Source organism: Ochotona princeps, chromosome 8 (assembly GCF_030435755.1).
Source record: "Ochotona princeps isolate mOchPri1 chromosome 8, mOchPri1.hap1, whole genome shotgun sequence".
In the NCBI taxonomy this organism is placed as follows: Eukaryota; Metazoa; Chordata; class Mammalia; order Lagomorpha; family Ochotonidae; genus Ochotona; species Ochotona princeps.
In genome coordinates, this window is record NC_080839.1 from 56,136,226 (window position 1) to 56,148,848 (window position 12,623).

General features: G+C 45.6%; 1 protein-coding gene across 2 annotated transcripts in view; it reads right to left on the bottom strand.

Moving 5' to 3' along the window:
• Positions 1 to 12,623, bottom strand: part of VIT (vitrin) — a 103,110-nt gene that overhangs the window by 36,899 nt on the left and 53,588 nt on the right. The window contains exon 4 of one of the 2 annotated variants that reach the window (XM_058668090.1): positions 2,215 to 2,367. In XM_058668090.1, coding sequence (XP_058524073.1) covers positions 2,215 to 2,367 — 153 coding nt within the window. Of the gene's footprint in view, positions 1 to 2,214; positions 2,407 to 12,623 lie in introns of both variants that reach the window. The other variant, XM_058668091.1, reaches the window with a different exon arrangement.

Below are 12,623 nucleotides of genomic sequence, written 5' to 3' on the forward strand. Positions count from 1 at the left end.
GTCTTTAGATGTTAAGATTGGCACAAATCAAAGTAAATGCCGTAGGGACAGTTAGGGGGAATGGTATGTGACATTTTAGGGTAGATGTGGGGTTCCTGTTAGGTAGTGAAAATGTCCCAGAATTGATTGTGGTGATGACTGTATAACTTTAAATACAATAAAAACCATTGGGTTATATGTTTTCCATGGATGAGTTGTGTATGAAAAATATCTCAACTGCATCAAAAGCATCAAACTTGTTTTCAAAAGACGATGTGTTTGAGCATCAACGTTCACTCCCTGGCTACAGAAAGCCTCCTGTGTAGGTGATGCAAGTTTTGAAGAGTTCTCCCATTCTCTCCAATTTGGCACCTTCCTAAACAGTTACAGGGCACACCACACGGAGCGCTTGTGCTATGTGGCTAGCCGTGTCTGGTCGGCTTGCAAGCGGGTGTGGACAAGGTAAAGAATCAACACCGATGGGGCAAGAGAGGCTGTGTGCCCAAGCCCCTGTCCCCAAGCCAGGAATAATGCAGCTTTTCCAGCTTGGAAGCCACTACTTCAAGTTGCTTGATGTTTTTCCAGAGTACAGTCCAACTTGCAATGGGATTTCCAAGGTCTCAGGGTAGCCAAATAAATATGCCATATATTTATTTATAAGTTTTATGTAAGGCTTGACATCCTCTAAGAAGAAAACAGCTCCTTGTATACTCAAACCTCTTTTTGAAAAGAATCAAGGAACTAAAAGTCAAACACCTGAGATGGAAAAATAACAAAACTTGTGGCAACAGGAGCCGGGTCCACCTTGGTCACCCAGAATCCTTTCTTGGTGTTTCTCTGTCACCATCAGCACTTAGATGACTCTCTTAGCATCAGCCTGCATTACACAAGGAAAGGGTCTTGGGAAGCCTTTGTTCTTCAAAACGTCCCAAGATCTTTCTTATTTCATCTCAAGAGTCATCCATAAAAATGGCATTGTCTTTCCTATCCCCATTTCGTAGAATTCTTGAGTAAGATTTGTAAAATTTGGAGCCTGCCTTGGGCCTGGTGTACAATCTGCAGCCTATGGCCACTTTGCTATTTGTTCTTAATTGCGGAAGAAGTTGGGCAGGCCTCAGACATTGCCACTGCATCCATGTGATGATGTGCTCCCCTGGGACTGGGGTGTGCTGGTTGATGGCAGGGGAGTCGGGGAGCCCAGCTGCAGGGTCACTTCCTAACTGTGTGGCTGGGGCCCAGTTTCCTCATGGTCTCCCCTTCCTGGTTTCCTCATCCCTACCGTGGGGGTATTCCAGTGATGGAGAAGACAGGAGTCTATGTCACAAGATTCTTGCGAAGGATTCCTTAAGTGAATTATGTTAAGGTGCTTAGGAAAGTGCTAATTTCCATGTGGTCAATAAGAAACTGGGTGGGAAAAACACCCAGAGTCCCCACGAAAGGTGACAAGGGTGAGTCTACGTGGCAGTCAACAGCTGAAAGCTGCAAGTGGGAGGCTGATCGGAACAAGCCCTTAACACTCCCCACTGCGAGGCTAAAGTGGCACCAGGTAGGAAGTTTTCAGGAAAAAAAAATTGCTGGAACGGTGGTGGTGCCCAGCTGCAGAATTTCCTGTTCCACTTGCCAGAAAAATCTTTGAAATGAGATAGCTGCTTATTAGCCCAGGCTGGTGCTGATTGAAGCCAAGGCAGAAACCTGAGAGTGGATTATTCCATGTGCTTGTAAGGCCCTGTTTGTTAGGGTGCCAAGATGAATTCTGTCACCTGGGATTTGATAAAGTCTAAAACACGATCAGGCAAGAAAATCAGAAAATGGACAACAGTTTCAGCCCTCTGAGTTTTACTAAAGAAATTGTTTTGCTTTGGTTTGGTTCTAATAGTTGAAGACTTGCAGGTGCATGTAATTTGTCACTGAAAACAACAACAGAATCCCAAAGACAGTGATGCTTACATCAAAATCTACCATCCCTTCTGCGGGTCCTTTGGAGAAATGTGAACCCTGCAACAGTAAAGTTGCACCCAAATTCCTCCCTTCAAATGTATGCAACAAGCAGTCCTACCTTTTAGAAGGCTACCATTCCTTGAATCTGGGAGGACACAGCCACATATCTCTGGGCCAAGGTCCGGGGAGTTCCAGCCCACTCTGCACATGGCAGCAACATGAGCGATTCAGACAGTGGCTACTCTACACCTGCATCTCCACACTTTTAGCATGCAGTGATGCGTTCTACCTACTGACCCGTCTGCCGGCTTCTGTGTCCCACAGGCTGTGGTCTTGGACTGCTGGCAGCAAAGGCTGCGGGTGGGGATGGCCTTGGCAAGTTCGTGTGGGTGTCCTCAGCTACGGTGGTGGCCAGAGTTGGCATCAGGGTGATTGGCTGTGTGGTTGTCCCTGGAAGAAATGGCAAATGAAAGGCTTTTGTCATCTCATCTGTAAGAATATAGAATTATATGGCAAGGCTTGCAAGGCTTGCAGGCTGATATGGGGTCAGAAACCATAAACTTTTACTGAACAAGAGCCATGCTGGCTGAAGGGAGGTAAAGTCCAAATAGCCTGTAATTCCTGCCTAAAGGAATACACAATTGCAGAGAAATAAATCAGTAAGCAACCAAGATTAAATAATATTTTAAATGAAAGTTCAGAAACTACAACCAAATAGGTAAGATAGAGCATGATTAATTGCCAAATTAATTTATTGGGCACCACATTACGAGCAATGGTTTGTGACACATTTTTATTTCTTTTTCCTGTTTGAATTGGCACTAGCCTCCAAATGGAGGGCACCTTCAGGGCCTCCCCTGTGACTTTCCTGTTGGTTCATGATCAACAGGTCATCTAGCTCTCAGTTTCCTGGTCTCTGAAATGGACAAACAGAACTAAGATAAAGGTTATCTAGTTTCCTTTTAAAAAGATGGATTTATTTGAAAATCAGACTTAGAGCAAGGGGAGAGAGAGAGAGAGAGAATGAATGAATGAATGAGAGATCTTTCAAACGCCACACTCCCTAAATGGCTGTGCTATCCAGGGCTCAGCCAGGCTGAAGTTAGGAGCCTGGAAATCCATCCAGTTCTCTCTCACAGGTGACAGGGGCCCAAGTGCTTGGGCTGCTTGCTGCTGCTGCCTTCCCAGGCACATTAGCAAGAAGCTGGGTTGGAAGTGGAGCAGCCGGGACTCAATCTGTTGCCCATGTGGAATGCTGGTGTTGCAGGCACCTGTGGCTCAGGATCTGAGCAGTCCGTGTGAGCATCTCTCCTCATCCACGCGAGAAGATTAGAGTCCTTCTGCAATGTCCTGCAGAGCTGCAGTTGCCTTTCTGTCAGTGGAGGTTCAGGCTGTGCTCCGGGTACCCAGAGAGTAGGACTGAAGGTTTAGGGCAAGGGCATAAATGGCCACCACTGAGCACATGGGGGTTTGTCTTAAGCAGAGGGAGACACACTGAGGTTCCTGAGGGGACATGGCACCCCAACCCTGGGCTAGAACCACTACTCATTACCACATGTCATGCTGGGCCCCACTCGGGGTACAAGCTGCCCCCTGTGCATCTGTGTTAGTTTCCAGGGCTGCTATGACAAATTACCACACACTGGGAGCTTCCAAGCCACACAGAGGTACTGTCTCGTGGCTAGAATGCCAAAAGCAGTGTACTGGGTTAAGACTCAAGGTGTTAGCTGTGCTGAGTACCCTGAGGTGCCCTCAGGAGGCTGTAGGGCAGCATCTGCTCTGTGTCTGCTGGCTGTGGGTGCTCCTGACCTGCAAGGTCAGCATTCTCAATTCTTCCTCTACTCACCTTTACCTGCCCAGGTAAGGTACCGACCTTACCTGGGGGGTGTGAGATCTGCCTCCTCCCTTTTATAAGGATGCAGTTGACTGCATTTAGGGCCCACCCAGGTAATCCCCGTGTCCAGATTTTTAATTTAGTCACATTAGTCTGGCTTTTCATCCCCAGTTCCTTTGCCACTACAAGGAAACATGCTGAAGTTCCAGGGGCTGGAGGTGGGTGTCTTTAGCGAGGGAGAGCATTTTTAACCCCCTTTCAGCATCCCTCTACTTCAGGGTGATGCCTTGTTGGTTCACAGGACAGCAGCCCAAGGGGACAGCATCAGAGATAAGAAGGAATCGCTCTCTTCCTGGGGACCACCCTGCTTCCTCTGTGACATTATGTGGCCGCCTGAGGAATGGCATTGGAGCTGTACCCTGGAGGAGCTGGATGCAAAAGGCATGCTGGGGAGCCCCCAGCACTGGCAGCTGCATGCTTCCACACCCAGCCCTGCCACTCCTGCAACGACTTGGGAGAGCAGCTCAGGGAACAGAGACTCTGGAGCTGGGGTTGGAGTTCAGTCACTCAGGTTAACCTTGCAGGCATGAGCTGGCCAAGGCAGAAAACAGACCTTTCATTCACCCTGCTTCTTGTTAGTAGTTGATTACCCTTGAATCTGCCTGTGGGCTATGCCAGAGCACTCAAGGTCGGGTAGAGTTCTTGGAGTGTTTGGACCATCTTTCTCATGCCTTTGAAGGGATTTGGCTTTTCTAACAAGTCCCAGGGAGGTTCTGAAATTCTCAGGAGTGCCTGATTTGCTCTGAAATGCCAGGAGGCACTGATGACTTTTGGAAGCCAGAGGCCTAAGATTGATCTCCTTCATACAGGGAGAAGATATTAAATATAAATTTGGAGAGAAACACATACATATATACTGATCTTCACATACATATGTACTGATAGGACATTTTAATTAGAAATTGCTCATTGTGACAGTTGCAAGTGAACATTTTTCCCACCTTAAGCTTATTATGTATGGTATTTTCAATCTTACAAATATGGTATTATTAGGAAAATATACACTGATCTGATCTGTAAAGATCTTGCCTAAGTATATCTTGATACCTTTCAATAAAAAGGTAAACTTTTAAGAAGTACAGATATATTGGAAACTATGAGTTATTGTTTTCTGACACCATTGTCTAATTGCCTAGCTTCTGACACTCCAGTCTGTCTTCAGTAGAATGGATTTGCTAAAAGAGTGGTTAAATATCCTGAGGGCAGTCTGCGCTAAGTGCTTAGAAAACAGACTTGTCCTAAAGCCGGTTTCTCTGGACTTTGGGGGATTGCTTGGCCTGCTGGTTTTGCTTACTCTCCTGCATGGGTGAGAACTGCCTTGCCCAGCACAGAGGAAATCCCTTCACTGGCTTTGGTTGCTCCGAGTTCTTCACTCAGTATAGTGTTTTTGATGTGAGCCGAGGTGAATTCTTCCTGGAACCAAGTTCTTTATGAGCAATTGAAACACATCCAGTAAAATGGCTTCTTTATACAATTTCAGATAATGTGGAAATCTGATTTTTTTTCCTCAAAGACTTTCCTGGAAAAGCACTTCTTGGGCCTGGCGCAGTAGCCTAGTGGCTATAGTCCTTGCCTTGCATGTGCAGGGATCCCATATGGGCGCTGATTCACATCCCGACTGCCCCACTTACCATCCAACTCCCTGCTTGTGGCCTGGGAAATCAGTCAAGGACAGCCCAAAGTCTTGGGACCCTGCACCTGCATGGGAGACCTGCAAGAAGCTTCAGGCTCCTGGCTTTGGGTCAGCTCCACTCTGGCATTTGCGGTGGCTTGGGGAGTGAATCAGCAGATGGGAGCTCTTCCTCTCTGTCTCTCCTCTCTGTATATCTGACTTTCCAATACAAGATAAATAAATCTTTAAAAAGAGGCACTTTTAAAGTTCTCTTATGCTTTTGACATCCAAGGATTACTGTTGGAAATGGTCAAGGACAGCTGCAAATGGCCACCTTCTCAACAGCCACAGGTGTTGTGTGCTTAGAGTTCCCTATCCTTGGCTTATCATCTCACAGTGGTGGTAAAAATGCAGATTCTGGGTCTCTACTTAGAGTTTCTGATCCATGGAGGGGTGGGTGGGCAGGTTTTGGAATTCTGATTTGAGGATCGTAACTGGCTCCTCCACCCTCCCCAATGTTGTCATTCAAGCTTTCCGAGCCTGGCTCCCTCGGCTGTATAGAGCAGATAGCCACACCTACTTGGTAGGCTGCTGCTGGAATTGGATGTCGTGCATAGAAGGGACCCTCTTGGTGCTTGGTTCATGATAGGCACTAAACAAACAGCTGAAGCTGTCATTTATGACCTTGCCTGTTTATCCATCCTCCCAGTGCTCTCAGTGGGTCAAGATAAGGTGAAGTGAAGGAGACGGAAGACAATTTGGCATGATGCATGGGCAGTAGAAGATTGAGATAGGATGTGGTTCTATCATTACATTTTTTTCCCTGTTACAAGTTCTACATGGCGGGGGGCAGGGCAAGATATCTCATATGCATTTGGCATCTACTGTGTGCCAGATAATTTGCATTAGCATTCACTTTTAATATTATTTTTAATATCGATTTACTTGGAAGAGTTAGGGAGAAAGAGATCTTTAATCTACTGGTTCACCCCCACCTCCACATGGCTGCAATAGCCAGAGCTGGACCAGGTTGAAGCCAGGAGCTTCATCTAAAGTGAATGGATGGCAGTGACCCAAGTACTTGGTTCATCTTTTTGTGCTTCTCCCAGATCATTAGCAGGGAGCTGGATTGGAAGCAGACCAGCTGGGACACTAACTGGTACTCATATAGGATGCTGGCGTAACATGTGGAAACTTTACCTGTTATGCCACCATGCCAGCCCCTCACATTTAATGTTGATCACACATTCTTAGTTTGAAGATAAGAAATGGTTTTTCTGAGAGGTCGGAAAACCTTTTGAAGCTTACATAGGTAACAGGAAACAAGAGTCAAGGTATGGATCCACATGTTGTTTTTCACACAAGAGGAATATTCTGGAAAGTAAGTCATGAGCAGCTTTTAGAGTCCTGAAGAGATTCTATTAGACATGGCCCAAGAATCCTGAGAGCTCATCAAAGCCATCTGATCTCAAGAGAGGGTGAAGAATGGCCTTGCTGTGGCCAGGCAGCGAGAGGTTCTTGAGAAGTCCACCTTGTTGCAACAAACTTGGGCTTGACTTGCTTCCAGGGCAGGCACTTAGCACACGGCCCAGGGGAAGCGGGAGGAGTTTCCTGTTGGTCTTGCTCCATAGCCACTAATAAAGATGCGCTTTCCCTTCTCTCGCTGTGGCACCAGAAATGTGCTTTCTCAGTTTTTTGGTTAATTTCTACAAATCAACATTTCCCTGTTTTGCTTTAGCTCTCCACAGCCAAGGTGCTAGCCAAATAGCAGCCTATGCTCAATGGTTGCTAATTTCCTGGGGGAACAGCCTTGCAATGGCTGGCTTCAGATCTGTCCTCAGCGGGAGCCCACACGGCGGACTGAGATGCTTCAGTTTTTCCAATGAGAACATTTCCTGGAAGAAGGTTGTTATGCTTTTTGGGGTCATCCTAACATGATTTACCTGCTAACTCACGTTCTTAGATGAAGACAAATTTGGTAACTACAGGCTGAGGGCCGAATAATTGCTGGTTCTTGCATTGCTTTCTCTCCCACTACCCTCAATTTCTATGGGAATTTGTCATTTAAAGAAAAGCAGCACTGAAGGGCCCCTCTGATGGTTCTCACTGGCATCTTCGACTCAGATGGGCCAACTTTTACTCTTTAGAGAGCTTGTGACTTTCTTTTGTAAAGAAAGATGTATTTATTTTAAAGTCAGAGTTCCAGAGAGAAAAGGAGAAGCTGATCTTTCTTGCCAATTCACTCTTCAAATAGATCAATGGCTGGGGGGCTGGACCAGCTGAAGCCAGGAGCCAGCAAACCCTGCTGAGTTTCCCACATAGATGGGAGGAGCCCTAGTACTTGGGTCAGGTGCTGTTTTCTTGGGTGCATTAGCAGGGAGCTGGATCAGAAGTGGTGTGGTATGGTATGTTGGTATACTTAGCTCATGCAGGAGATGCTTAATATATGGAGAATGAATGAGTGAGCTTTGGGTTTCTGGCTGTGAAGACCATGCATGATCTGGTACTAAGAAGTTGACGGTAACATCTAGTGGCACTGTCATGGGAGGTTGAGGTGTAAGCAGGACAAAGACATCAACAGTGAATGAATTGAAGTAAAAGCAGATTGTGGGAAAAGTGCCCTAGACCATGTATTCTCTTGGATGCCAAGGTTTAGGCAACTAGCACAAGTCCTTGTTGGGTGTAGCTGGTGTTAAACTTGGCCGTGGTACTTAGGACAGAGAAGTTCTGGAAATGATCTCTCCTATGGAGGTCCTCAAAAGAAATGGAATTGACCCTATAATTCCAATTGTCATTTGGCCATCACTCCTGCCCCACCTCATCTCGACCACATCAGTTTCTCTGGCCTCAACCCTAATTGCAAAGTGAGAAACTCAGAGTTTGGATTTTGTGTGGGCTGGTAGAACTATGCTCCTGGGCAAGTGCCTAAGCTTGTCTGAGCGCAGCTTCTGTAACAGCAGCTTCCTTAGTTGCAAGGAGGGAAGACACTTGGCCCCAGTCTCAGGATTGTTGTCGCACAGGTGTCTGGCACGCAGAAACACCTATTAGAGAGATGGCCATGGTTACAGGAGATGGCATGGGAGGCTTCCTGTTACCCAGATTCCAGCCAAAAGCTGAAGTCAGAAGGGCCTAAGTGCACCTTTCTAAAGCAGAAGGAATGCCGGTGAATTTGCCACAACTGGGGCCATTCCTGTGCAACCAGTACAGGTAGCAAAACAAACACCAGAGCCACCTTGCTCAAGGCCAGTGAGCGGAAGGCAAGCAGATGGGATGGAGGCAGCCTGGGGGTGCAGTGTTCAGGATAGGAAGAAATTCATTCCCCTCCCCTGGGCCTTGTCTCCTCCCTGCCCACCCCCACTAAGAAGCAAAGGTGGGAGGTGCCAGATAGTCATTCAACAACACTGCAGCGGCAGGGGCCCCCAAAAGAGGGGAGACAAGGCTCTCCTACCACTGCTCTTCTGTGTCACGGGTACACAGATGCTTCTGCTCGCATTGTAGGAGCAGAGCTTGTTTGGGTTTTGTTTTTGTTTTTATCTAAAAGGCAGAGAAAAGGAGAGGGAAAGACATTGATATCTTCTGACCTGGGCCCGGCATGATAGCCTAGTGACTAAAGTACTAGTCTTGAATGCATTGGGATTCCAATTGGGCACTGGTTCTAATCCTGGCAGCCCCGCTTCCCATCCAGCTCCCTGCTTGTAGCCTGGGAAAGCAGTCAAGGATTGCCCTTAGCCTTTGGACCCTGTACCCACGTGGGAGACCTGGAAGAAACCCTTGGCTCCTGGCTTCGGATTGGTTCAGTTCCAGCCTTTGCGGTAGCTTGTGGGGTGAACCATGGATGATCTACTTTTCTGTCTCTCCTCCTCTCTGTACATCTGCCTTTCCGATTAAAAAAAGAAAAAGAAGAGAAAAAGAAAAAAAAAGAAAAAGAAAAAAAGAAAAAGAAATCTTCTGACCTTTGGCTCACTGTCCAAATGACTTTCATGGCTGGGCTGACTAGGGTGAAGCCAGGAGCCAGGAACACCACCACGAGGGTCAGAGGTGAGCACTTGGATGATGTCCTGTTGCCTTCCCAGGTGCATTAGTGAGCAGCTGGATCAGAAGCAGACTCTTAATTAGCCTTCCAATATATGGGACGTCAGCATTCCAAAACTAGTACATTGGGCCTTTTCCCTGTTCTTTTTTCTTTCTTTTCCTTCCTTCATTTCTTTCTTTCTTTCCTGCTTTCTTCCTTCCTTCCTTCATTTTTTCCTTCCTTTCTCCTTTCCTTCTTTTGTTTCTTTCTTTTCTTCCTTCCTTCCTTTCTTTTTCTCTTCCTCCCTCCCTCTTTTTTTCTGAGCCTTTTTTTTTTCTTTTTTTCTAAGTCTTTTGGAGTATGGGGACTGTCCCAGCCCCATGGCTGTAAGGGTTGCAGGTGCAGCTACAGTAAATCGGGTCTGTAGGCCTTAGGTTAAGAAATAAGGCGAGATGCAAGAGGAAGCACTTCATCCCATCCCTGTTCTCAGACCCCAGAGAGTGCCAAAGGGAGCCTCAGCACTTCCCATGGCTCCGTGGGAAAGAGCTGCCCAGGAGGTTGTTGTACCCAGGGATCAGGAAGCTGGCTTGGAGAAAGGGGTGGGGACCCAGATTTCTGCAGAACATGAAGGGTCTAAAATGAAGTTGAACACCAACCCCTTAAGTCAAGACAGCCAGCCACATGCGACAAGTACTCAGAAACTGGGATATTAGCTCTGGCTTCCGGGCCAGATGAAACCACAGACACCTGCCACCTAAGGAGACTTCTGTCAGCTGTTCTTCCCTGTGTCCACAGCTACAGAAGGCGGATGACACCACAGAAATGGGCCATGAAACATTACCACCTGCTGCCAGCTTGTGGGTGGCGGAAGGGAATAGCTATATCCTTGCAATTAGGGTTCTTTTAAAATATATATTTTTAAAATTTGTAACTGGTAAAGAAAATTATATGTATTTATAAGATACTATGTGGTACTTTGCTACCTGTACACATTGTGTGATGTTCAATTGATAAATGTATCTTCTCAAATATTTACTATTTTTTTATGTTGAAAACATTTGGAATTCTAGCTTTTAAGATACACAGGGCATTATTGTTACCTGACACACCTTACTGTGCAGAAGACCAGAACTTCTTTCCTCTAACTGTACTTAGTACATGTTACTACCCCTCCCTGTCCCCTTCCCTTCCTCTCCTCTTCCCCACCTTCTCCAGGCACTGAACCACCATTCTCTTCCCTTTCAACTTCTCTAAGATCGACTCCTGACTCCATGGAAGTGAGATCATGCCGTGCTGATCATTGTATACCTGGCTTGTTCCACTTAACGCAATCACCTCTAATGTTATCTATGTTATTACAAATTATGGAAGTTCATTTTTTTTTTTGATGTCTGAATAGCATCCCACTGTGCTATGTCCCGTACTTGGTGGATGTACGCTTGCTTGCTGTGAACTGTGCTGTGATGACTAAGGGAGTGTGTATATCTCTTTTGAGAAACTGATTTCATTGCTTTGTAGATAAACCCAGGACTGGGATTTCTGTATCATGTAATAGTTTTGTTGGCAATGTTTTGGGGGAACTTCCACGCTCTTTTCCGCAAGGTCTGTACTAATTCAGCTTTCCCACTGAAGAATGCAGGGGTTCCCTCTTAGCCATATACTCTGCAGCCCCAGTTATGTTTTGTGTTTTTGGGAATAGCCAACCTAACCAGAGTGAGGTGATGTCTTGTGGTTTTCATGTGCATTTCCCTGATGGTCAGTGATATTGTGCATTTTCTTTATTTATCCATTGCTTATTCTTACATTCTCTGTGGGACAATGTCTATTTTAATCTATTGTACTTTATTTATTGCTCTTGAGTTGTGTGAGTTCCTTATGTGTTCTGGTTTTTAATTCTTTGTCATATTTGTAGCTTGAAAATATTTTCTCCTGTTCTGTGGATTTTTTTTTACTTTGTTGATTGATTCTTTGGCTGTATATAAACTTTTTAATTTGTTGAAATCCCACTTGTCTAGTTTTGCTTTTTATTTTTTTTGGGGGGGGGAGACAGGTAAGACAAAAATCCTTATGCATTACAATGCCCTTGTATATTTCCTATTCCTCCTATTAATTCATAGTTTCAGATCTTATATTTGTCTTTTTAAAAGAAAATTATATTTGTTTATTTAAAGATAACAGTAAGTCTTTAATTGAATTTGAGTTCATGTTTGTAAATAGTGAGTCATGGTGGGAGATTGGGTTCAGTTTTACTATCCTGCATGTGGAAATGCAATTTTCCCACCCCCAATTTATCAAAGAGACTATTCTTTCACCAATATGTAATTCAGTAACTTCATCAAAGATCAGATGGCTGTACATTTCTTCTACTTCTAGGCTTTCTGTTTCATTCCATAGTCCTGGGTACGTGCTTCATGCTAATATCATGCACTTTTAATCACTATAGCTTTGTTGTGTGTTTTTTTTTAAAGATTTATTTTTATTACAAAGTCAGATATACAGAGAGGAGGAGAGACAGAGAGGAAGATCTTCTGTCCGATGATTCACTCCCCAATTGAGCCACAACGGGCCGGTGCGCACTGATCCGAAGCCAGGAACCTGGAACCTCTTCCAGGTCTCCCACACGGGTGCAGGGTCCCAAGGCTTTGGACCGTCCTGGACTGCTTTCCCAGGCCACAAGCAGGGAGCTGGATGGGAAGTGGAGCTGCCGGGATTAGAACCGGCACCCAAATGGGATCCTGGCGCATTCAAGGTGAGGACTTTAGCCACTAGGTCACGCCGCCGGCCCGTGTTTTTTTTTTAAAAGTCAAGTAGTGTGATGACTTTTGCTTTGTTTTTCTTTAACATTTTTTTGGCTGTTTTGGGGGTTTGGTGGGTGGCAGCACTTGTATCCTTACAATTAAGCAGACAAGTCTAGAGCAATTCATTAATTAAAAAGCCAGGAAAGATACAGTTAGCATAGTTACTAAAGGAAAAAACAAGATGTCCCTATTTATGAGGCAAAGTTCCCCAAACTGGGACTCCACAGGCAAGGTTCTTAGCATAAGGAAAACCTAGGATAAAGATTTAGACGGGGCTTTCTGGGGCTAAGCTGTCCAGGTTGGCTTCTCAGCTCTATTTCTGGCGGCTTGGTGAGTTACTTAGTTTATCTGTGCTGACTTGACTTCAACCTGTAAATTAGGCGTTAAGAA